The sequence below is a fragment of the Callospermophilus lateralis genome, chromosome 9 (assembly GCF_048772815.1).
Source record: "Callospermophilus lateralis isolate mCalLat2 chromosome 9, mCalLat2.hap1, whole genome shotgun sequence".
NCBI lineage: Eukaryota > Metazoa > Chordata > Mammalia > Rodentia > Sciuridae > Callospermophilus > Callospermophilus lateralis.
Genome location: NC_135313.1, coordinates 37,040,582 through 37,067,996, shown reverse-complemented (window position 1 = coordinate 37,067,996; position 27,415 = coordinate 37,040,582). Strand labels below are relative to the sequence as shown.

The window sequence follows — 27,415 nt, the reverse complement described above, 5'->3', positions numbered from 1 at the left end:
ATCTGACAAGGTTGATGGGTATTATGACAAAGGAAGTTCATTCTCTATTACGTACAATTTCATGGGGCTGCCAGATTACTGGGTTCATTTTCTGCTACTGCTGCCTTCAAACTATTGAACCAAGTTAAAAATGCTGGGAATGGGGCTGGGGATGTGGCTCAAGCGGTAGCGTGCTTGCCTGGCATGCACGGGGCGCTGGGTTCGATTCTCAGCACCACATAAAAATAAAATAAAGATGTTGTGTCCACTGAAAACTAAAAAATAAATATTAAAAAAATTGCTGGGAGTGGAGAGTGGGAGTTTGGATCTTCCTTTGGTTTTGATAGAGCATGGGGACTGATAATCTACATTTAAAAAAATGTTTATATACACAATGGAATATAACTTAGCCTTAAAGAAGAATGAAATTATGGCATTTACAGGTAAATGAATGGAGCTGTGGAATATCATTCTAAGTGAAATAAGCCAAATCCAAAAAACCAAAGGCCAAATGTTTTCTCTGATAAGCTGGTAATGATCCATATTGGGGCATGAGGGAAGAATGGAGGAACTTTGGATTTGGCAAAAGGGGAGTGAGGGGAGGGGAGGAGGTGTCAAGGTGGGAATGGGAAGGATGGTGGATTGAGAAAGACATTATTACCCTATACACATATAGGATTACATGACCCATGTGACTCTGTACCATGTACAGCCAGAAGAATGAGAAGTTGTGCTCCATTTGTATACAATGTGTGAAAATGAATTCTACTGTCATGTATGACTAATTAGGACAAATTTAAGAAATTAAAATAAGATAGTAAACGTAAAAAAAAAATTTCTAGGGGATTTGGATGCAAGTACTTTATGAAGCATATTTAGGGGAATGAGGATGAAAGTTTAGAGTGAGGACTGAGTAGTGAGGGAGGGAGGAACTTGGCTGTATTTTTTTTTTTTTTTTTGCTGCTTTTTATTCATTTGGAATTTATTTTTTAAAACTGAAAACTTCACTTCTTCCCCTCAAACCTCCCCCACACCCAGTGGGATTTCTAGTCACTTTGAAAATGGGCTATGTCTCTCTAACCTTTGTAGTAAGGCTAGGAAGGCACAAGTGTCACTGTAGGAGCCCATCAGCAAGGGCCATATACACATAACAGAGTATACCTGAATTCAGTCTGTCCACCTCAAGGGCAGTCCATTCAGTGACATCTGAATTCAGAGTGCATAACATCAGCAGCAATGTCATCTCTGATTATGAAGGACAATGCTGTGTGTACATATTTGGCCTGGTAAGAAAGAGAACACCTTTCGGATATTTTTGCTTTCAAAAGTCAATTCATATAGTTAAGAAAAGTCAGTCACATTGGTTGCTTGGAGAGAAAATGCTTAGTTGAGTGACTGATTTTTTTTTTTTTTTTCTTTCAACCAGTTGTCATGGCATTGTGTAAAGAGAATCTCAGTGCCAGGAGACTGTGTGTAGGGTGAGAATTCCAAGTTTTTGGAACCTCCTGCTATTTATGTAAAGATTTTATTTTGCTATCTTACAAAAAAATAGCATTGAAGAAAACACATTACTTTCAACATTGGGTAAAGGGTATGAAAGAAATTTTTTACGCATTTATGATGAAATTCAAACTATGGTCAAATCTGTGTTTAAGGATTCTACATGTTTCAGCAATGAAGGTCTCCAACATGTGAAATAAATATAAAGGTAAGGGTAAAATGTTAGAGACTGCAGCTCACCTCAATGACAGTCCATTGTTCTACTACAATGGCATCATTTCCTTTCCTGTTAGAACCTGGAACGCCAGAGCCTTCTTCTTCATAGATAAAAAATCCTTCCAAAGATTTAGGCAAATGGTCCCCTGTGAGGAAAAGCATACAATTATGAAGAGTTATAAATATTAAAAGATTCTAAAGATTGTCTAAGTCCTTAAGTAATACTTATATGAAGCTGGGAGAAAAACATTTCAGTTAAAAACATATCACTTAAAAACATATTTTGACTGAATCAAACACTCTTTTTGAAGGTTTTCTTTTCCTCCTAAAGGCAAAGACAATTTTGTACTTCACTGAATTAAAATCAAAGTATCCACATTAAAACTATGGTAACAGAAATAGGATTAAATAATGTGATACAATGGGAAACGAGTAGAAAATAAACCTAAAAATCATCTGGAAATGATCTTTAGCTTAAAATCAAATTTTGGTTTCTGCTCTACATGTTATGTTATACCCTATGACAAACAATATAAACATTAATTATTGAAATTGAAGGTATGATATTAAAATCAGTGCAAGGCAAATTCTTTAAGAAATACAAACACAGAACAATTCTTTACCTCAGTGATGCATTAAAAAAAGAATACCCCAAAGCCCCCAAAATAAACAGTGACAGGAAGACCCTAAACAGAAGTCATTGTCAAAAGAATTCCTGCTGGGAAGGAAGTTTGAGGGGAGGGCCTCTCTGACTTTTTCTTGAATAGCTGACAATAACCAGCTGGCCTAAACCAAACTGACTTTGTAGACTTTTTTTTGTCTCTTGTTTTGCAATAGAAGACATTTTTCCCATGGTCATGTGAGGGTTAAACGTGGTTTTTATGCAGCACAATGTCACAACGAAGTTTCCCTGGTTGACAGTTCTCTAAATAATAAAGGACTTCAATATTTTCAAATGACATTTTAAGCTTAAAGATAACATGGGCAAAAGTAATTTCAGTATGATTTTCTGTATTAATTTTCATTAACAGGCTATTGAACTTTTAGATAAGTAAGACATTCTTACTTTTTTTTTTTAAACATCACTCATATTTAGGGTAGAATATCACAAAGAATTCATATTTTTCAGATTTGTGCCCGAACAAAGTAACAGTAATTTACTAGTTGGAATTGGTTCTCTACTTACAGTATATGTACCACCTCCTTTAAATTTACTTATCTACCATTACAGCAAAGTAACTAGCAGAATCAAATCCAGACAATTTTTAAAGTGGTATATGCCCTAACTCCTTTTTTGGAATGGGGGTATGAGTTTTAAAAATAATTTTTACTGCAATAATTATGTGGATAATTACAATCCACCTTTTATTTCCGTTGGGATTATGTAATATGAAAATCACAGGTGTTGTGACTCTCAATATTGTGATACATAGTATTTCTGTACTTTTTAGGTTTTAAAGAAAGAATGAAATACAACACAATACTAAATGGAAATTTACAAAAGACACTCAGTGTTATGCAACTACGTGGATGAATTGCAGAGATACTATGGTGAATAAAAGAAGCTAGTTTCAAAAGAATATATTCTGTAGAGAGTATTCAACTGTGTGAGGATCAAGAACAGGCACAATTGATGATGATGATAAAGCAGAATGATGTGTATTTCTGAGCTGGGAGGAGAAGGACTGAGAAGGAAGGGTCACGGGAAGACCCTCTGAGATGCCAGCAATGTTCTATATTTTGTGTCTATTCCACTGTACACATAAGATCAGTGCACTTTACTATGTATGTTGCATGTCAGTTAAAAATAAAGGTCCTTTCTTGTTTTAAAGGTCCCCAGTGCTCCTAACTAGCTCTCTTAGGATCTATACCAGGCTCCAGAAGTACTGAAGTCTGACACTTCCACAGGAGTGAGTTCTGAAGATTTCTTAAGACATTCTCCCAGAAATGGCAGCTAGGGATGGTGGCAGGGAAGGACCTATAAGGACTTCACCTTTTGATTGTTCAGTGTTAAATCTTCGAGCTGACAGGGAGAGATGATAATTCTGAACAATTACCTAATAACTGTCTCCTCAGGGGAATCACCTGTTAACATTACACAATCCAAAGCAAACTTTCTAACCAATGTGCCTTGGCCCACTAGTGTCTGAGACCAAAGTGACAGGTATGCCAAAATACAGGGGCGCCACCTCCTGCCCAGAGCAGCTTCATTCACTCATACCCATGTGCCTTACAGTAGTACCATTTTCCGTGCATGTGATATGAAAAAATTACAAAGCACTGGCCTGACTCATTGTTTCTCAACAACAATAAAAAGATTTTTAGCCAAATACTACCACTAGCAAATGAAAGTGATATTGTATCCTTGAAGGATGATCTCCAAGCACAGTTGAAATGATCCCTTTTAAAGTCTAATATTATGTCTTAAAAGTGCACTCAGACTTTGCATTCATGAGCCTGGGGGGCAGGAGGATCACAAATTTGAGGACAGTCTGGGCAAAACATCCTGTCTCAAAAAAACAAAAAACAAAAAAACAAAAAAACAAAAAACGTTCTGTGGATGTAGCAGAGTACTAAAGCACCCTGGTGTTCAATCCTTAGTACCTAAAACAAAACAAAACAAAAAAACAAACCAAACCAAAACATCCAAAACCAAAAATCAAAACTTCACACTCTGTTCAAATATATTCATCTTATCTAAAAAAGAAAATCTCTCCCATTCTACCCCCATCTTAAAGTAGTATTGACACTCTATAAAGAGATTTATCTTGCAAATTTGTGAACGTGAATACCCCCTGGGTCAAGGATGCATATCCTGAGAATACCTTGGTTAGAAATATTCAAGCTTGGAGGATTACCAAGGAATGGTTTGTTAGATGTGCGATATTATATACTCATTTTAGCTAGGTATGACATTGACATTCCTCTAAATGTAAGAAAAGATAATATTTCATTTAGTATTTTTGGTCCATGTGTCATTTGTGTTATTAAATTGTCCAGGGGGTGGGCCCAGGACCATCTTTGAAGTGGAGAGCAGACACATATGCTGTCATTCTGCAGTTCCAGTATGTCCATTTTGTTTCCAAAACAAATCTCAGCTTATCTACTTCTCTCCATCTCTACCATCATCTCTCTAAAGATTTTTAATATCCTCTAAACAACCTTACCACTTCCACTCTTGCCCTTGGTGATCCAGTTCCTGAAATGAGATTGAATAATTGTCTTTAAAAATGCAAATCATATCATGACTCCCTCTTCAAATACTCAACAAATGAATTGAAATAAACATCCTGGCTTGATGGTTAAGAGCACACACTCCACCTATGTGGCCCTACCACTTTCTAGTTGTGTAAAAATGTGCCCATTATTTAATACCTGTGTGCCTCCATTTCTTCACCTGTAAAAGAGGAATAATCATACCTTATCTCACAGGGTTGCTGTGGGGATTAAAAGAGTTGGTCAATGTTCAGTATTTGGAACAATGCAGGCATATACTAAGTACATCTTACACATTAGCTCTTGTTATTCTTTTTTGACAGTACAAGACTGCATAGACTGGCTGCTGCTTGCCTCTTCCACTTTGTCTAGGGCCATTTTTTCTCTTACCTATCCTGCTCTAGCAACATAGGTCTTCCCCCGATTCCTCTTTCTTGCCCTCTGGTCTTTGTGCATTTGGAGGTGTTTCTGCTGCCTAGAATGCTCCCCTCCTGGTTCTCACAGGCCTGCTCCTTTCTAGTACCCTAATCTCAGGGTAATTACTACCTTCTTGGACAGGACCTCCTGACTACCCCTTCAAGTAGGTTCTTGTCTGGTACTCTTGCCACAGTCCTGTTTCTTAATTTTTAAATTAGGTAAATATATTTTTGATACCTTCATAACCAGTGTCTGATGCCGCATGCTAGTTTCTGAGTGTAGCACAGACATCCATTTTACTCATTATTGTAAACCCAGTGCCTAGCACAGGGCCTGTCATAAACATACATGTAAAATAAGGAAATATATGTTTCAATGTTATTACTTCATATCTCGCTTCTCAGTGTGATACTTTGAAATGAACATCAAGAGAAGTCTGAAAAGAGTTCACAAAAAATAAAAATGTAGCCCTAAGAGGTAGCACACTAAGGTGGAGAAAGACTATGCTCTGAAATGATGGGGGCATTTGGTAGGCTAGGGAAGAGTAGGAACTTCAGGGGTGTATGTGTGTGTATGTGTGTGTGTGTGTGTGTGTATGTGTGTGTGTGTGTCTTTCTGTGTCCCAGGGGCTTTTTAAAACAGAAAAGGCTGTTCATAGTAAGTGTAAAAGGACATCACACAGGAGTTTCATATCTCTTACAGCTTTTACATCATAATCCTGCTAAAGTAGAAACTTTTTAAAAAGAGTTTTCCCCCTCTCTTTCTATATCTAGGGAAAGCTATTTTATTCAGTGTGATTTGTGAGATAATATATTTAAATTTCTGAGCAATGTCTGGATTTGTACTTTCATTTCTCATGGTGAGCAGATTTCTGACAGTATTTGGGAAGAGGACAAAAACAAGATAGAACAAAATAACATTGTCTCCTATGTGCTTTAGATGTCAGGCATCAAACATCCCAGAACAAAGCAACCAATTCAGCCCTGCTTCCTCTGTCTTGCTTCTCACAGCGACACAGACATTGGTCACAATTTCCCCTCTGCAGCTTCCCTGCATACTCCTAGGGAAGTCCTGAATGACACACCCAGTGGCTAGACCCCACAGACCGAGGTGGCTTGGTAGGGGCTTGGCATAGTGTGCAATGTAAAATGTCTAATGAGGCATTCCAGAGCTGCTGAAGGGGGAGAGTCTCCCCGGGGGCTTTCTAAATAGTTCTGAGGCTTTTAGAACAAAAGCCCCACAGAGTCTCTGGTTGGCAACTGCTGTGGCTAATTTTATTTTCATCAGGCAAGGCCCATGGCAGGGGTGCCTGAGGGAGACTGTGAAGAGTATTTTCGGTTTTCCTTAGGCAATTAGTCACAAATCAAAATTTGAAATATCTCTTAGACTCTTTGTGGTGGTGGTTGGTGGTGGGAGAGAAGAAGAGGAGGAGAGAGAGAGGGATAGATACAGATATTATAAAGCATAAAATTAACCTCCACAAAGATGATCTCTACTACAAGAATTAAACCATATATAACAAGTGGCAGGAAAAAAGAAAAAAAAAATTTAGAAAGTGAATTCTCACTGAAGTCTAGGTACCACGGGAGTTACTTTATCTACATTGTATCTTATTAACGTTCACATCAATAAAGATTATTATTAAACTCCTTTTAGGAAACTGAAGCTTTGTGAATTCAACCTACTTCCCACACAGCAAATAAGTAAAAGACATAGGATTTAAGTCCTGGTCTTTCTGATTTTAAAGTCCATTTTCTTCCCATTAAAACTTGCGATTTCCATATAAGACCAAGTGAAAGAACAGACAGATAACCAAAATCACCAAAATATATTTTTTTAAATATTCATTTTTAGTTTTCGGTGGACACAACATCTTTATTTTTATGTGGTGCTGAGGATCGAACCCAGCGCCCCGCGCATGCCAGGCGAGCATTCTACCGCTTGAGCCACATCCCCAGCCCACTAAAATATTTTTTGAGCACTATGCCAGGAGTGATAATTCTAGGTGCTGCAATGGGCTTCATCCTTAATCTCAGTGCTAGTTCAAAAGACCTCCTGATAGTTTTTAGTATTCATCCAAAGTCTTCAATTACATTTTATTGAGTTATTACTGGGCTGATTTAACAATACTAAGTTGTATTGATCTCATTTACCTTTTCACTCTTTCCTCCAATGTCTTTGAGACAGGGTCCTAAGTCATACTGCTTTTCATAACCCTCATGATTCCTTATGCATTTTCTCAGTTTCCTTACTATCTTTTTTCTCCCTTTTAACAATAATTTAAATTTTTCTTTTAATACTAATTTTTCTCTCTTAATCATTTTAAAGTTTCTCTAGAAAATCATTGTTGAGAAGCTTTTGTTGTTTGTTTTTATGATAGACATGAATAATTATGTATTCCTTTATAACTGAGAAAGGTTAAAGAAAGAAGACAAAGAGGAACCGAAGTAAGAACAGGGTCACTTTCTAAACCAAAGATTACTTTTGTACACAAAATAGGTATGTATACACTGACTACATAGGGTAGTAGTATCCAAAATTGGGATAATGTAATAAATGTTGACTACTAGCAGTTTAATGCCATCATAAACCTCATGACTCGGCTGTCATACAAATTGTGCTTGGAAAATTCCACTAGTCAGTCCCACAGTGATTTGTCTATTTGACAGTTGCAAACCAATGGTAAAGATTACACTACAATTCTACAGTGGGTGTCAGTTTGTTCTCAAGGATGGTTAAGCTTTTAAGTTGAAACGTCACAGCTATGTAATGAGTGGAAGAGTGGAATTTATTTCCTAACAATAAAATCTGTACTATAAGCCATAGAATTTTTTTTTTTTTTTTTTGTACCAGGGATTGAACTTGGGGGTGCTTAATCACTGAGCTACCTCCTCAGCCCTTTTTATTTTTTATTTCAAGACAAGGTTTCACTAAAATGCTTAGGGCCTTGCAAATTGCTGAAGCTGGTTTTGAACTTGCAATCCTTTTCCCTCAGTCTCTCTAGTCATTGGGATTACAGACACACACCTACGCTCCCAGCAAGCCATAGAACTTTAGAGGCAAAAATATTTTCAACAATTTTGATAAAAGTTCAAATTATTTAGATATAAGTATATCACTAATATAAAACTTACCTTTAGGTGTTTCCCAGCATATAAAAGAATCCATTAAAGACAAGCCTTGCTTATAATAAAATGTAGTTAACTGTAGCCAATCAGCATCAAGTGTACTAATGATAGATCCTTTTCTTGTTACTTTCATTGATAGTACTCCTTCCTGATAGGTCCAGCATGTTGAATCATCATCAAAAACATTGAAAACGATATACAACTTGTTATCTGGGGATAGACATTCAGAAGGATGCAAAGATAAAAGTTAAAATTTTATTAATCAAAGAGTCTTAAATCTTTTCTTTTTAACATGAGATATTTCAAGCATACAAACAAGTTTAGAGAATAGTAAAGAACCCATTACTGAATTTAATCAAATGTTAACATTATGCCTTATTAGCTTCACTCTCTTTTTTCACAGAAATGAGAAATGCATACAGTTGAGGCTACTATGTTGTATAATGAATTTGGTGTTTATCATTTTCATGAAAGCTTCCATTCTTTCAATACACACTTATATATTCATATGATATTGTTTTGCAGCTTAATTTCTTTTTATTTAAATAGTACCATACTGTAATACATCAATCTGCAAACTGATTTGTGTGTGTGTATGTGGCTGGTTCAATACCCAGGGTCTTGTGCATACTAGGTAAGTGCTCTACTACTGAGCTATACTCTCAGCCCTGCACATTGATTTTTTTGGTTCAACATAATTCCTTTGAAATCTAAATAGTTATATCAATTAATTCATTTATTTTAACTGATTCATGATATTGCAGTTAACATTTTTTTTTTTGTACTGGAGATTAAACCCACAAGTGCTTTATCATGAAGCTATATCCCTAGTCCTTTTAATTTTTTTATTTTGAGACAGGATCTTGCTAAGTTGCTTAGGGCCTTGCTAAATTGCTGAGGCTGGACTCAAACTTGTGATCCTCCTGCCTCAGTCTCCAAAGTCATTAGGATTACAGGTCTGTGACTATACTCCTTTCGATGGACATTATTTCCAATATTTTGTTTTTAACAAACATTTTTCATATATCCTTGGACCATGTGTGAGAGGGGCTAGAATACATGCTTAGATATGGAAATGCTGGATCGTATCTTCTGCTTTACTAGAAATTGGTAAATTCTTAATTTGGGGCTAGGGACCCACACCCATGGTTATGTTTCAGGAGGTTTAACATAACTTGTTTTACAACAAAAGTATCTGAATTTCCTAATATACTCCAAGAGGTCTTTAGAATATTTCCTCAACCCCCTATCTCCTCTCAAGAGCTTCTGCCATTGAAAGTTATTAAGTATATAATTTAAAAATATTTAGAAAGCATACTCTAAAGATAATTAAGTAGTATAGACTCAGGACTTGAAGAACTAGAAATAGACACTTGATCTGATCAAACAGGGTGGGAACCAACATGGAATTTAAAGGTAGCAGTGGGTGGAAGATTGAGAATAGCTTTCTGACCACTGACAATTCTTATTCACTCTACATTCCATTAATTTTCACACTGCAGGAAAAATAATGGTTGTTAGTTAGGAAAATGTGAAAAAAAGGGAAGGTTTCTGGAGGTTGAATGAGGTGATGAGTTGGGAAATGTTGCCCATTCTTTCTTCAGGAGATTGTGCTAATGTGGTCTAGTGTATCTTTGCTATGCACAGGATGTTGACAGTATCTCGTCATAACCCAGAAAGGCCATGGCTCCACTATGCACCCCTCCAATGCCAACAACGACCAGAAGATCAGCTAAGAGTAGTTTATTCTGTGCTCTGCACAAGGCTAAGCACTTTTTAGATAGTTCTTATTTACTTCTTAAAACCATCTAATGAGGTCTTACAATTATCCCCTTCCTTTTAAAAAAAATATTCACTTATTTTTTTAGTTTTAGGTGGACACAATATGTTTATTTTACTTTTATGTGGTGCTGAGGATCGAACCCAGTGCTTCATGCGTGCTAGGTGAGTACTATACCACTCAGCCACAACCCCAGCCGCCCCCCCACCTTTTTTTTTTTTATAAAGAAATTGAGGTATCTGACTTCAGTGCCCATGCTATTAACTCAAAGGTATACAAAGTCTTTGATTTTCTTTGATAGTGTTTTTAAGAAGCATGCTGAAAAGTCATCACAAAACTTTAAAAAGTCCAAAATAAAGGAATAAAATATTCTCAATTTCTTGGGAAAACTTGCTATTTGGCAAAGAAGAATAAAACTATTGTTTGAAGTTATTCTAGGCTGTGGGTACTATTGTTATAATAATTGTTTCATCATGATGGGCCATTGTCATATGTTAGTTGCTGACCAAAGAAAGTCAATTAATTTCAAAGATGAAAATCATCCATGAAATGAGAAAGGCTCAAACTAAATTTCTCATGCATTGTTTATAAGGACAACAGTAAATACAGCTTCCTGATAGACTCACTTCTTCAGGCACACATACAACCCTCCATTTCACAAGGGAGTTCTGTATGACTATATGAAAATCAATCTTAAACACAGTTTCATTATATGTATCATTTTCTAGGAAGAACTGCAGTCTAAAATGCTGTGCTGCCTTATCTCTGGCTGTAATGATCTTTTTAAAATCATGACAAAATTTATATTAGCTCATTTAGTCTTTACACTCTTTATAATTTTACTTTGCCTTGTATTTCTTTTTAATAAAACCTTAAATATGTATTTTTCTAAATTTAAACTAATCATGGATTACCTTCTCCCTTTCTTAGTTTAGAGGAGCTGGGGTTGTCATTTTGTTCCATTTGATACTGTCCACTTTCATGATGAAGTTCTTCTTCAATTCCACTTTCAGACGATTGCCCACTTAATGTTCCTTCATTCCAACTTTTACAGTTCTCATCTGAACTATGTCTTACATGCAGCATTGATTCTATATCTCCATCATAGTTGGTTCCATTACAGTATTTAGGTGGTGGATAATGCTGTGATATGAATCCAACAAATTTCATTCCTTTTTTAGCAGCAACATTAATCTGAGGTTTGAAAAGAGATGGCAGAACAAGATGTAAACTCAATTTGCACTGAATATCAATTAACCCTTAGCTTTATGAAGGAAATCCATTAGAAGATTGAGTAAGTTGACCAGTAACTAAAGACCCATTATTAATTTTTTTTTGAGAGAGAATTTTAATATTTATTTTTCAGTTATCGGCGGACACAACATCTTTGTTTGTATGTGGTGCTGAGGTTCGAACCCGGGCCGCACGCATGCCAGGCAAGCGCGCTACCACTTGAGCCACATCCCCAGCCCCAAGACCCATTATAAATTAATTAATAACCCTTAAAACAGCACTCCAAAGGTTAGAGCACATTATCATCATAATTTCTTCAAACATAACTAATGTACTTTAGACATTATAAAAGGAGGAGCTATGTTTTTCTCTGAAAGGCCACGGTTGGGAAGAACTTGTAATTTTTATAGCATGATCTTTAGAGGCCATGAAATAAGATCTTTCCAATTGGAGCAAAATTAAAAACTATTCTAAAGGCTGGGGCTATAGATCAGTGGTATAGCGCTTACCTAGCATGTGTGAGGCATTGGTTCAATCCTCAGCACCACATAAAAATAAGTAAATAAAATAAAGGTATGTGTCCATCTACAACTAAAAAAAAAAAAAAAACTATTCTAAAAATCTCCACAAGTAACCAAATACATCTTCATTATGGGAAAATTAATTTAAAAGCAAAACTCATGCAGTACTCAATGTGTGGTAAAGAAAAGTGTACTTGTTCCATGTTGATAAAGAAAAACATTATAAGACTAATGTGTTCATACAGATCATAAGCCCAATTCATAGCACAATTCTTCTGAAGCTTTCTGAGTTCATAGGTATTTGCTTATGTACTTATGCTTATATACTTACTAAGTATCTGCTAACACTGTATCTTGGTATTGTTGTCTCCTATCTGGGCCAAATACTAACAATTAGATTCAGTCCTATCAATTAAAGGATAGGATTTTGAAACAGTTATTTAGTTTTCATTTAAATGCATACTACCAAAAACCTAAGGCATTTTCTTTTCTGCTTTTCCTTCATTTCTTTATTCTCTTTGTGTCTATGCCTTTCTCCTTTATTCAACTGGCAAGTCTTCTGAGAGCAGAGGTTGGGTCTTATTCATCATTGTTTTGCAGTGTTTTGTAGTTATAGGTGCTCCATAAGTACTTGTTATATAAATTAAAATTAAAGATAAGCAATGTCTTTTATAAGATTACCATTACATGTTTTAAATGTTACCTGGGAAGGTGAGAAGGGTTATGATGGAGATTTCAAATGGAAACATCTATAGTTAGAAATAGAATGAAAAAGGCCAGGAAGATCTGGGGGGAAAATCAAGAGCCCAATCAAAGAATGAAATTTAACTCAACTTCAGATGAAGAGGCAGGAAAATTTGAGGAGGGGGGAGGCTATGATGGTGTGAAGTCAGACAAAGAACTATGGTTGGCACAAACTCATTTAATCCTATAAATTAATATATTAAACTTATAACGGTGCATTACACCTTAAAAAATTAACCACAAAACTTCATTTTTATCAGGGGTCCTGGAAGAGAAGGGGGAGGGAGGGTTGGGTAAGGAGGCATAGCATTTTGCAGGTGGAAGTGGGTGAATTTATTACCTGTGTTTTCTTCTAAGTTGATTTTTTTTTTTAGAAAGAGAGAATTTTAATATTTATTTTTTAGTTATCAGCAGGCACAACATCTTTGTTTGTATGTGGTGTTGAGGATCGAACCCGGGTCGCACGCACGCCGGGCGAGCGCGCTACCGCTTGAGCCACATCCCCAGCCCTTCTAAGTTGATTTGAGTTAGATTTTTCTATTACTAGAAAATCTTATTTGGAAAGGTCTAATAACAAATATAGTATTAATGTCTTTTCCATTTTTTAAGTTGGATGATTGATATTTTTATTTTTATTTATTTTTATTTTTTATTTATTTATTTTTTTAAATTAATTAATTTATTTTTTCATCTTCCATACATTTGATTCAAATGAGTTATGCATTTCCATTTTTACCCCAAATACAGATTGCAGAATCACATCAGTTACACATTCACAATGTTTACATAATACCATATTAGTGACTGTTGTATTCTGCTGACTTTCCTATCCCCTACTATCCCCCCTCCCCTCCCCTCTCATCTTCCCTCTCTATCTCATCTGTTGTTGTTCCATTCTTTCCCTTCCCCCCCTTTCCCCTCACAACCTTGTATATGTGATTTCGTATAAAAATGAGGGTGTCCTTCCGTTTCCATGCACTTTCCCTTCTCTCTCCCTTTCCCTCCTATCACTCGTCTCAGTTTAATGTTAATATTTTCCTCATGCTCTTTCCCTCTGTTCAGTTCTTAGTTGCTCTCCTTAAATCAAAGAAGACATTTGGCATTTGTTTTTTAAGGATTGGCTAGCTTCACTTAGCATAATCTGCTCTAATGCCATCCACTTCCCTGAAAATTCAATGATTTTGTCATTTTTTAGTGCTGCATAATACTCCATTGTGTATAGATGCCACATTTTTTTTATCCATTCATCTATTGAAGGGCATCTAGGTTGGTTCCACAGTCTGGCTATTGTGAATTGTGCTGCTATGAACAAGGATGTGGCAGTATCCCTATAGCATGCTCTTTTAAGATCCTCAGGGAATAGTCCGAGGAGGGCGATAGCTGGGTCAAATGGTGGTTCCATTCCCAGCTTTCCCAGGAATCTCCATACTGCTTTCCATATTGGCTGCACCATTTTGCAATCCCACCAGCAATGTACAAGTGTACCCTTTTCCCCACATCCTCGCCAGCACTTATTGTTGTTTGACTTCCTAATGGCTGCCAAGGATGATTGATATTTTTAAAATGCCATTTTAATTTCAAAATTCTGAGGTGAGGGAAACACTTGAAAATCTAATTTTAAAAACAGTAAACATTGGTATAATGTTTAAGCTTGATGTGAAAGCTAAATGTTCAACTATCAACTCTACATAAGGCAGCCATTCAAAAATAATATTTGGCACTCACATACTGCTGTTGTTCATACTCAGGGCAATGTTCAAATATTTCATGTGCTATGTTTCCTGAAGCTTTTCTATTCATGAAATAACCCCATTACTCTAATTGCTGAAATAACAGTACTTTCCTGTTTAAATAGATCTTTGACTGTGAACAGGAAGTCCAATGAAAACAAGGATTCTGATGGTGATCTGTTAAATCTAAATTAGTAGCTACATTTTTGTTTTCAAAGAAGTTTTCTGGAGTGGATTTATTCCAGGGGAAAAAAAAAATCTCCCAGAATAGTAGCAGTAAACAGTATGTGTACTTTGTTTATAAAAAATCAAGTCTCAAAGACCATTCCTAAAAACCCTCATTGAATGTTTACTTTATACCTAAATGGGAAACATTATTAGTAGCTATAACTGGCTATACACAAACTACAAGTAATCTTACATACATGGTTATTTAAAGTATGTAAGCAATAACAGAAATAAATTTCAGTTACCTGAAAGGAAATGCCTTAGGTTTTTGGCTGTGTGTATTTAAAAAAAAAACAAAAACAAACATTTATTTTTTAGTTACAGATGCATACAATATCTTTATTTTTTATTGTATGTGCTGCTGAGGATCAAACCCAGTGCCTCACATATGCTAGGCAAGCCCTCTACCTTCCGAGCCACAACCCCAGCCCATGGCTGTGTGCATTCAAACAAAAGCTAAAACCTTACACATAGATCAATGTGGCTAAAAAAATAAATAAAAACAAAACAAAAAACCCTCCCAAACCCCCCAAAATACTACCAAATTTAGAATATTTATGAATACATACTTTTTTTTTTTTGGTTTTAATCAACCTCAGTGTTCAACTTTTCATTTGTTTCAACTAACTTATATTGTCAGATATTGCATTCTTAACAATTAGTTGTTGCATTAAAGCCCATAAAATATTTGATTGTATTGATATACCATTGTTTCCTTGGGAAATCTTTCAGTTTTTGGAAATGTGATTCATTAATCACTGTTGATTAACTATCTCTGTACAGAAATGACTTTTTTTTCCTTTCAAGTATTTTCTTGCAGTAGCCTCCTAACGAGATTACCAGGTTAGAAAATAAAGTAGAACTTGTGATTTTTATTACTAAGTTGATATTCAGGAACACTATCAATTTATTATAATACCAGTTGCAAAATGATCTTTTTTTCTTAAAGTTTTGCCAATACTGGATTTAATAATTTTATTTTTCCAGTTTAATACTGGTGATGTGTTAATTCTTGGTTTTATTTATATTAAAGACTGTTAGGTTGAATCTTTTGCCAGCTCTTGTTTCCATTTGCATGTGCTGCCTACAGGACTCTGTCCATTTAAGACTGGACATTACTTTAGTGTATTTATATTTATTTCTGTATATTTTGAAAGAAGCTCTGATACAAAACATTTGTTGCAGATTTCACCTTGATACTTTTTTAGAAGTTAATTTTTCTGTATATAATTCATTTATAATACTTAAATTCCTAAATCTATTCATAATCCATTTCTCATCTGAAATGTGTAGAATCTATTTTATATAGAATGACTGCTCACTTTCCCAGTAGAATTTATTAAATAATGGCTATTCTGGGACTGTGGTTGTGGCTCAATGATAGAACACTTACCTCGAGCATGTGAGGCACTTGGTTCAATCCTCAGCACTACATAAAAAATAAAGTTATTTTTTAAAAATGGCTATTCTTCCATTTTTTATTATCAGGTTTGTCATTAAGTTTTCTGTATGTGATTAAATTTACTTCTGGTATCTTCTGTTTCACAGGCCAGTATTTCTGTTTTTAACACCGTACGATTTAGTTCAAGTGCTTCAATACATTTTAAATTCTGGTAAATTGAGTTATCTATTATTTCTCTATTTATCTTAAAGAAAAAAAGGAAAATTGGTAAAGAAGAAATACCAAACTTTTTCAACATCACAAGAAAAATGTATGTATTTAGTACCTTTTCTATCAGTTCTTTAGCTATATCATTTGTTTGTGTCTCATAAGTTAGAGGACATTCCTCAATCACAAGTCTTGGGTGTCTCTGTACCCTGGGTGCTGCTGAATGCTTCGGGCTGTAACAGAGAGAATATGAAAATGAGTGAGAACTCACAAATAAGGTCCAAAACAATCTTTTTGTTGTTATTTCAAGTCTGATGGCTATCTTCTCATATAAAAATATCAGAAACACATAGTAACATCTATGCTGGTTTATAGGCGTGTGCCACCGCCCCAGGCCCTTGCTTATTTTTAACTTTGTTAGGGCACTTTAGATCTATTTGCGGGGCTAGGGTTGTGGCTTAGTAGTAGAGCGCTTGCCTAGCATGTTTGCGGCACTGGGTTCAATCCCAAGTAAAGGTATTGTGTTCATCTACAACTAAAAAACAATTTTAAAAAGAAGTCACATTAAAAAAAATCTATTTGAATAATGCTATAAACAGAAAAGATTATTTATACACGGTGAAAACTACGTCATGTTTGTTTAGCAATGCTTTAACTAATAAATACCTAATGGGACTCTGTCTCTTAGAGAAAACTGAAACCTGTACACCCACTGCTAGCCATGTATAGGGAAGCAACTTCTCAGTAGCAGACAGTGTCCGTTAAAAGCACACCTGAGATTGTTTAAAGCCCTTTCTTTTTATTTAAATTTTCCTATTTTCTCATCCTTTTTCTCTGATTTCTTTTTTTTCTTAGCCATTTCATAGTTAAAGCAATTTTATTGTTCCATCACTATAAAAAGAAAGAAGTTTTTACTCTGGTATTAGAGATGGTTTTTAAGAGTTGTATAAAAAAAATTTAATGTATTGTTGGCAAGGTGACACATGGCTATAATACCAGCGACTCAGAAGGCTTAGTCGCAAGTCACAGGACTGCAAGTTCCAGGCCAGTGTGGGCAACTTAGTAAAACCCTGTCTGGAAAAAAAAAAAAAATGGAAATTCCATTCTTCATTGGTAAGAGCAACAATATTTTTACCATTAAAAAAATCCACTGAATTTGCAATCTAGACAGGCAAAAATTGTTGTAGTATTATTTGAAAAAGTAGCTGTTAATATTTTTGAAAAAATAAGATAAAATGGATGACTCTAAAATCTTATATTTCATGTGCAGGGCCATGGGTGCTATCCTCAATGCAAAAAAAAAAAATTTGTCTAATTTGTGAGAACCTGATCTAATTGATCTTTCTGCTGTAAAGTTTTAGATAAGGAGATAGTTTCTGTTGCTACTATTAATAAAACAACATATGGCAGTTCAAAGAGCTCAGTGAGAATGGACTGCATAGCTCAGGTCAGTATGGTTAGCCCAGTGATAATACTTATAGCTAACTGCTACTCTCTCACGTGCTGTATTTGCTACAGGAGTTTCCAGGTGCCTTGAGTCTAGTTTGCTTTCCTTTTTTAAAATTTTTTATTTTATTTTAATATTTATTTTTTAGTATTTGGTGGACACAACATCTTTGTATGTGGTGCTGAGGATCGAATCCGGGCCGCATGCATGCCAGGCGAGCGCTACCGCTTGAGCCACATCTCCAGCCCGCTTTCCTTTTGTCTACTGCCACTGTCATCCTCACCTGCAACCTGTTGGCCTGCAAGGAGTTAGGGTCAGTTAGGAGTTTTAAAGAGGAGAGGTATGAATTTCCTTGCTTCAGTCCAGTTTCAACTGCTGAAAAATGTGTCTTAAACCTAAATCTCTTTACTTTCTTTACTTTCCACCACTTTTCAAAATTATTTTTCTTTAGGCAAAGAAAACTCATTTTTAACTGCATTGTAGCATGATGGTTTCCTTGAGCATCATGCTTACCTTAATTTCAAGCGCAATAGCACCACCCGATATAGGTAACTTGCTGGTAGGTGTTTTCGCTGCCCCACAGATTGTATAGCAGGATGAATGGCTCCAACAACATATCCTTTAAGATAATAGTCTTCCACTTTTGTTACTATATCCAGAATTGAATTTATCTTGATAACTTCTGGATTTGGTGAAGCTGAAATATCAAAAGCAAAGAGAAATTTGCACATTAATAGGATTTAATTATACATTATTTCTATCTATGTACAATAATACCAATGAGTAGGAAAAATATCCATATGGCTTAAACTCAAAAAAGTTACACTATTTTGTATTATATATTTTCTAAAATTATTTCAGAAGAAAGCAAAAGTGATCTTATGAGCTGATATATTAACAATATGTCTTAAAGCAGAAATATAATGCCTTGTATGTTGTTTTTCCAATTGAGGCAGCTTTACTTTTTAAGGTTTCATTTGAGGGACTATATTTCCATTAGTAGATATTGAAGACAAATATAAAATACATAATATTTCAAAGAGCCAATTGTTTTTATGTTGAATACAATGAGATGCATAATTTCTAAAAAACCCAAAATTCATACAATTTTTTTTTTTGGTACTGTGGATTGAACCCATGGTACTTAACTACTGAGCCACATTCCCAGCCCCTTTTATTTTTTATTTTGAGATGGCGTCTTGCTAAGTTGCTTAGGGCCTCACTAAGTTGCTGATGCTGGTTTAAAACTTGTAATCCTTCTGCTTCAGCTTTTTGAGTTGCTGGGATTATAGGCATGAGCCACTGTGCCTGCTACAAATCTAAAACTAAAAATGGAAGAAGTGGCATTTGATAAATAGGAATCATCAAGTGCTTTCTTATTTCCAATTAGTCTTCAAAAGTACCATGATTTCTCTGAAATGCTAAAAATACAATTTCTTGTGGCATTTATATAAATGTTTAAGTAAAGGAATTGAAATATAAAGTTATAAACAAATTCTTTATAACAAGTAAAAATCTAAATGTAGATGAAGTCCAAATGCATAAAAAGATATGCAATTGAATTATCACTTGAAGGAGAAACTAGAAATCTGTACTATACAGTAACACTATTTATATAGACTAGAATATAAAAGAAAAAAATGCATTATTTTAGAAAATATTCTTAATATTCTAGCAATTTTAATTTATATAATTAACTTATTTTCTGTAATTATGTCTGTTATTTTTTGGAAAACATTCAGAATTGTTATCTGGAAATAAGCCTGCACTTTGATCATCTCTTGAGTTGCAATACACATAAAATTACTTCCAGGTATGAGCTGAGTTGGCTCCTAGCCTTCTGTTAGTGTGGTCAGTGGAGTCTCGAAAAGAACTGTGACTGATTGCCTGAACACAGGAAGAAGGTTAAGAAGCAGAGGAAGAAGGGTCAGAGGAAATCCCCTCCTCCCCTTACATTAATATCCACGTGATGGAAAAGAAATTCACCATCAGTGGGTATTTATGCCAACTTCTCAAACTAAAATAAAATACTCAACAGAAAAGCTATACAAGCCAGGATGAATTCATTTCCTCCAATTTTCATCTTCTTTTGGATTTAAACTAATATTCTACTTTTAATACATTTTCTTCATTATGATGAATAGAAATGAAAACAAAGAGAATGATCCTGGACTTTGAAGAAACAGCTGGGCTTCCATGTAAACATCCCAGCCCTGGCTGGTTGTGTGGCAATTATTCCATGATTCATTTGGCTTTACTCTTAATATTTGGACCCTGATTTCTAAACAAAGGAACTGAAAAACTATGAAATAAAATTAAACAAACTCTTAAGACTAAGGAATGAAATACAACTTATACTTATTTTAGAGATATATATTAATCCTACAAAATTTTAAAGAAAAATTACAGCATTCTGCCATTGCTGAGCATGATATAAAAGAATCTCCATAGTCTGGCCTCTGCCTATGGGTTCATATTTCACTTTTATCATGCTATCTTTTGTGCAGCTTGCTTTGGCATGTCAGAACTACTGTAAGTTTCTGACCCTGCCACTCTGTCAGGCCACTAGGCCTTCATTTCCTTCCCTGCTTAGTAAATCATCCCTTTCTCTGTGCAGTACCTACTCCCACCAGTGCCCTTGTCAGACTATGTTATAGTTATTTCTTTATATGTCTGTCTTGATTGTTAGACTGATAATTCCTTAAGGGCAAACAAACAAATAAAAACAACAACAACAACAAAAACTACCTTATTCATGTCTTTCTGTGTCTATGTTCCTTGAATCACTATGTTAAATTGGAAATAGTATTTGTTAGGGCAATTTAGAGGCAAAAATATTACATAAAAGGGGGAAAGAAATCAATGTGAACTAGTGCAAATGAAAAACATTAGGTTAGGGAATTCAGGAACAATCAGGTTATTCAGACCTTGCAGGAGAGAGGCAAAATAGAAAAAACAGCAGTGATGTGGAATTGTTTTTCATTCTTTTGATCTTGGAAGTGAGGGTGGTCAAGAACATGGTGAGGATCCAGAGTTAAAAAGTAATGTTCACAGGTTGGGGCTGTAGCTCAGTGGTAGAGCACCTGTTTCGCAGGTGTGAGACCCTGGATTCGATCCTCAGCACCATATAAAAATAAAGATATGGTGTCCATCTACAACTAAAAAAAAAAAAGTCATGTTCACTCTAGTTTAAATTTATGTTCCTTATGTTAATGATATTACAATGAGAAAAAACATATTGCTAATGAAGTAAAAAGTATGGTGGCACACACCTGTAATCCCAGTGGCTTGGGAGACTAAGGCAGGAGGATCTCGAGATCAAGCCAGCCTCAGTAATGGCGAGGCACTAAGCAACTCAGTGAGACCCTGCCTTTAAATAATATACAAAAAAAGGCTATGGATGTGGCTCAGTGGCTGAGTGCCTCTGGGTTCAATCCCTGGCTACCCTTCCCCCTGAAAAAAAGAGTCATGAGAGGTGAAGCTGCATGGGATTTAATTGGCTCTATGTTGGAGTGAAATTCAGAGAGACATTTGGGACAGGATTGTGCTACAGACAAAGAATAATTCAATGAAGAAGAACAGTGTGGCTTTTATCAAAAGGGTTCTTTTGAGCTTGTGGGCTTGGGAAACTTCTGGGTACGGCTGGCCTTGCTTCTCTGGCTGACTTGGTGGCATTCACTGTTAGGTCACATGTTGCCTCACCTAGTTGACTTTGGCATTATTGCTTGGGAGGGAAAACCCAGATATTAAGAACTCAGAGCTGGGAAAAGTCTACTCTCCTGGAGGTATGGTTTAGAGTTCAGAGCAATTTAGGCAGTTTGATGCTCTGTATGTTCTCTGTAATCTTGCTTGCCATCATCCCAGAAAGTGGAGTAATATGGGAGCCAGCACAAAAAGAGTAGCTAATGAGCTCACAGAGGCACTTATGTTGTTCCTACACAAAGAATATTTGAAATGTTTCAGTTTTTGTATTTTCACCACCTGCTCAGCAGTTAATTCTACTATTTTAGTTTTATAGTTCTACATTAAAGATTATATGTCATCTGGATTGTGGTGGTTGTACAATAGGTGGATGTATTTAATGTCACCAAACTATAAACATAAAAGTAGTTAAGATGGTATATCTTATATCATGTATATTTTACCATTATAAAAAAGATTACATGTCAAAGATTTTTATTTTATGTATGTTTAATACATAACACATATTCATATTTATATGTCTCTGTGTGTGTATGTATGTGTATGTGTGTGTGTGTGTGTATATATATATATATATATATATATATTTTTTTTTTTTTTTTTTTTGTATTGGGAATTGAACCTAAGGGTCTCAATCACTGAGCCACACCCCAGCCCTTTTTTAAAAATATCTTTTTTTGGTTGTCAACGAACCTTTATTTTTTATTTACATGCAGTGTTGAGAATTGAACCTAGTGCTCCACAAATGTTAGGCAAATGCTCCATCACTGAGCCACAACCCCAGCCACCACCACCACCACCTCTGACCTTTTTTATATTGTATTTAGAGACAGGGTCTTGCTGAGTTGCTTACGCCTTGCTAAGTTGCTGAGGCTGCTTTGAAGTTGAGATCCTCCTGCCTCGGCCTCCTGAGCCACTGGGATTACAGGCATGCACCACTGTGCCTGGCTAAGATTTCTTTTGTTATTAAGAATGAATAATATTCCATTTTATGTATATACTACATTTTGGTTTTTTATTTGTCCATCAAATGATATAGTTGGGTTGCTTCCACCTCTTGGCTACTGTGAATAATGTTGCTATGGACATGGGTATCTCTTTGAGATACTGCTTTGGATTCTTTTTAATAAATACCAAGAAGTGAGATTGCTGGATTTTCTCTATGTTTTATTCTAGGAATTTCATAGTTTTAGGTCTTACTTTTAGGCCAAAGATTTTTTTTTTAACTTTTGGTTTTCAACTTGGAGAGGCCAATAAGTAGCTACTAGTCATCCCAAATCCAGTTCATCTAAACCTGATTACTTTCACCATGCCACTCAAGTTTGACCCCAACAAACCAAATCATGTTCTTGAGGTGCACCCACAGCAAAGTTGGTAACATGTTTATCCTGGCCTCCACAAGTGGGCCCCTATGTCTGTCTCTTAAAAAAAGTTAGTGACATTGCCAAGGCAACCAGTGACTGGAAGGGTCTACTACAGTGAAACTGACCACTCTGAACAAACACAGTGATAGCACTTTTTGCTTCTGTCCTGATCATCACAACTTTCCAGGAATGGTCCAAAAACAAAAAGAAAGATAAAAACATTAAACATAACAAACATATCACTTTTGGTGAGATTATTAGATACTAATAATTGTACCAATCTTTTAGTCAGACAGAAAACTCTCTGGAACCATTAAAGAGATACTGGTTTGTTCCACTTAACTGGAAAGCAGACTACTGACAACCTAAAAAAATCTAGCACTCATAACCACCACTCACCTAAAAAAAAAAAAAAGGAGTTCTCAAAAATCCCATGCACTTTTCCCATAAGAAAGACACGGAGCCACCTCCCCTAGCAGCTCTCTCAACAGAGCATGTGTTAGAGAGGTGGTGTTTTCCAAACTTCAGTCTGTGGAGTACACTTTTATGATTTTGACCATATTTGAATACCACCATATTCTTAGCTTTCCCTTTTAATTTTCATATTAAGAAAAATAAAGTTATTCCAAAAAGAATTCATATAATTCCTATAATCATAGAACAGTTATTTACCATAAGTAGCAAGTTGTCTTACAAATAAATACAATGAAAACTTATTATATTTAGACGATGTTATCTGTGAGCACAGATCTACTATTTGTTGAAATGGAAAATTAGCTATTAGAGAGGTATTAAAGATTTATCAACTGATTGGAAGACTTAAAAAAATTAAAAAGGGCACACTTTTCTGTGTATGATCCATTGTTATTTAATTCTGTTTCTGAGCATGTGACCTAAGATCATCTCATGTCCAATGCCAAGTTATTTGGTGGAGGCTTTGTGACCCATTTGATGAGAAGTAGCAAGAACACAATGATAACAGCAAAATGGACAGATGACACCAGAAGGAATAAAATTAATTCCAAAACTAGATAAGGAAAACATAAGAACATTTTAAATCAGGGACCACTTTAAAGAGCTTCACAGTTATCATTAGCCCATATTGATAATGACAATGAACCCCACCTCCATTTCAGAACTGTTTTCAGAGGCCAAGCTATGTAACCTGTTAAAAATAATCTCTAAGAAGATAGCTATAACAGAGTAAAATTGGTGCTTAAAAAGGTTCCTGTTCAGGTAGAGAATATACTTGGGAGGAATACCTCATCTCTGGGGATCTCAGTTAAATTCTGTGTCAATGGAATTAAATCCAACATTTCTGGTCTAATTAATCTACATCCTCTTGTACTCTCCATAAAGTAAGGGTATTATCTTAAGTTTCAATATAAAGGAAATGTGAACACAGTAAACATACATATGCACACACACAGGAGTTGTTTCAGGAGGAATTACACATAGAAATCCAGAAAAGCTATAAAAGGAGAAAAAATGTATATCAATACTAATAAACATTTTAACATAAGCTAATGTAAAACCATATTCCTTCTGGGCTCACTGCTTTTCATCAATTATTCAATAATTTCAAGTGTACAAGTTCTCCTATCTGGACATCTGGGTCTTTTGATAAATCTTTAACATGCAGTACAGAGATGACAATGGTTATGGTAAGTACTTTAAAAATACTTAAGAGACCAGTTAAATAAAAAATTGGATGTAATATTAATTACATCAATTAATTAACAGGTCCAGAGTGCTCTTGGAGCAGTGGTTTACGGTACAGAGTCCAAGATCAGACCACCTGGATTCATATCCTAACTCTGCCTAACGGCTATTTCATTCCTGTGTACCTCAGTTTCTTCAACTGCAAAATGAGAATGATAGAAAAAAAATCCACCTTATATGTTTATTAGGATAATTAAAAAAACTAACATTTGTTCCTAGAAAGTGTCTGGCATGTAGAAATTGCTATAGTAATTGCTTTAGTAAATAAGGTCCTCCTTATTTAATAAGGCAGCACATTATTCTTTCTTCCTTTTTTTTTTTTTTTTCAGATGTGATCTATTTTATTTATTTATTTTTTACGTGGTGCTGAGGATCAAACCCAGGGCCTCGTGCTAGGCGAGTGCTCTACCCCTGAGCCACAACCCTGGCCCACATTTTTCTTTTTCTTTTTCTTTTTTTTTTTTTTTTGAGAGAGAGAGAATTTTTTTTTTTTTTTTTTTTTTTTTAATTTTTTTTATTGTTGGTTGTTCAAAACATTACATAGTCCTTGATACATCATATTTCACACTTTGATTCAAGTGGGTTATGAACTCCCATTTTTACTCCGTATACAAATTACAGAATCACATCAGTTACACTTCCATTGATTTATATATTGCCATACTAGGGTCTGTTGTATTCTGCTGCCTTTCCTATCCATTACTACCCCCCTCCCCTCCCCTCCCCTCCCCTCTTCTCTCTCTACCCACTCTACTGCAGTTCATATCTCCCCCTTGTATTATTTTTCCCTTTCCCCTCGCTACCTCTTGTATGTAATTTTGTATAACCCTGAGGGTCTCCTTCCATTTCCATGCAATTTCCCTTCTCCCTCCCTTTCCCTCCCACCTCTCGTCCCTGTTTAATGTTAATCTTCTTCTCATGCTCTTCGTCCCTACTCTGTTCTTAGTTACTCTCCTTATATCAAAGAAGACATTTGGCATTTGTTTTTTAGGGATTGGCTGGCTTCACTTAGCATAATCTGCTCTAATGCCATCCATTTCCCTCCAAATTCTATGATTTTGTCATTTCTCAATGCAGAGTAATACTCCATTGTGTATAAATGCCACATTTTTTTTATCCATTCGTCTATTGAAGGGCATCTAGGTTGGTTCCACAGTCTTGCTATTGTGAATTGTGCTGCTATGAACATCGATGTAGCAGTGTCCCTGTAGCATGCTCTATTTAGGTCTTTAGGGAATAGACCGAGAAGGGGAATAGCTGGGTCAAATGGTGGTTCCATTCCCAACTTTCCAAGAAATCTCCATACTGCTTTCCAGATTGGCTGCACCAATTTGCAGTCCCACCAACAATGAACAAGTGTACCCTTTTCCCCACATCCTCGCCAGCACTTGTTGTTGTTTGACTTCATAATGGCTGCCAATCTTACTGGAGTGAGATGGTATCTTAGGGTGGTTTTGATTTGCATTTCTCTGACTGCTAGGGATGGTGAGCATTTTTTCATGTACTTGTTGATTGATTGTATGTCCTCCTCTGAGAAGTGTCTGTTCATGTCTTTGGCCCATTTGTTGATTGGGTTATTTGTTATCTTGTTGTCTAATTTTTTGAGTTCTTTGTATACTCTGGATATTAGGGCTCTGTCTGAAGTGTGAGGAGTAAAGATTTGTTCCCATGATGTAGGCTCCCTATTTACCTCTCTTGTTGTTTCTTTTGCTGAGAAAAAACTTTTTAGTTTGAGTAAGTCCCATTTGTTGATTCTAGTTATTAACTGTTGTGCTATGGGTGTCCTATTGAGGAATTTGGAGCCCGACCCCACAGTATGTAGATCGTAGCCGACTTTTTCTTCTATCAGACGCCGTGTCTCTGATTTGATATCGAGCTCCTTGATCCATTTTGAGTTAACTTTAGTGCATGGCGAGAGAAAGGGATTCAGTTTCATTTTGTTGCATATGGATTTCCAGTTTTCCCAGCACCATTTGTTGAAGATGCTATCCTTCCTCCATTGCATGCTTTTAGCCCCTTTATCAAATATAAGATAGTTGTAGTTTTGTGGGTTGGTTTCTGTGTCCTCTATTCTGTACCATTGGTCCACCCGCCTGTTTTGGTACCAGTACCATGCTGTTTTTGTTACTATTGCTCTGTAGTATAGTTTGAAGTCTGGTATCGCTATACCGCCTGATTCACCCTTCCTGCTTAGCATTGTTTTTGCTATTCTGGGTCTTTTATTTTTCCATATGAATTTCATGATTGCTTTCTCCATTTCTATAAGAAATGCCATTGGGATTTTGATTGGTATTGCATTAAACCTATAGAGAACTTTTGGTAATATCGTCATTTTGATGATGTTAGTTCTGCCTATCCATGAACAGGGTATATTTTTCCATCTTCTAAGATCTTCTTCTATTTCTCTCTTTAGGGTTCTGTAGTTTTCATTGTATAAGTCTTTCACCTCTTTTGTTAGGTTGATTCCTAAATATTTTATTTTTTGGGGGGATATTGTGAATGGAGTGGTTGTCCTCATTTCCATTTCAGAGGATTTGTCGCTGATATACAGGAATGCCTTTGATTTATACGTGTTGATTTTATATCCTGCCACTTTGCTGAATTCATTTATTAGCTCTAATAGTTTCTTTGTAGACCCTTTTGGGTCTGCTAGGTATAGAATCATGTCATCTGCAAATAGTGATAATTTAAGTTCTTCTTTTCCTATTTTTATGCCTTTAATTTCTTTCGTCTGTCTAATTGCTCTGGCCAGTGATTCGAGAACTATGTTGAACAGAAGTGGTGAGAGAGGGCATCCCTGTCTTGTTCCAGATTTTAGAGGGAATGCCTTCAATTTTTCTCCATTCAGAATGATGCTAGCCTGAGGTTTAGCATAGATT

The 27,415-nt window shown here is 35.6% G+C and overlaps 1 protein-coding gene across 2 annotated transcripts in view; it reads right to left on the bottom strand.

The window, feature by feature from the left end:
- Rftn2 (raftlin family member 2) overlaps positions 1-27,415 on the bottom strand; it is a 66,959-nt gene that overhangs the window by 22,732 nt on the left and 16,812 nt on the right. For both annotated transcript variants that reach the window (XM_076865937.2, XM_076865936.2), the window contains 5 exons: positions 18,262-18,445; positions 16,420-16,534; positions 11,151-11,430; positions 8,463-8,666; positions 1,720-1,841 (listed from right to left, as the gene is read on the bottom strand). In XM_076865937.2, coding sequence (XP_076722052.1) covers positions 1,720-1,841; positions 8,463-8,666; positions 11,151-11,430; positions 16,420-16,534; positions 18,262-18,445 — 905 coding nt within the window. The remainder of the gene's footprint in view (positions 1-1,719; positions 1,842-8,462; positions 8,667-11,150; positions 11,431-16,419; positions 16,535-18,261; positions 18,446-27,415) is intronic.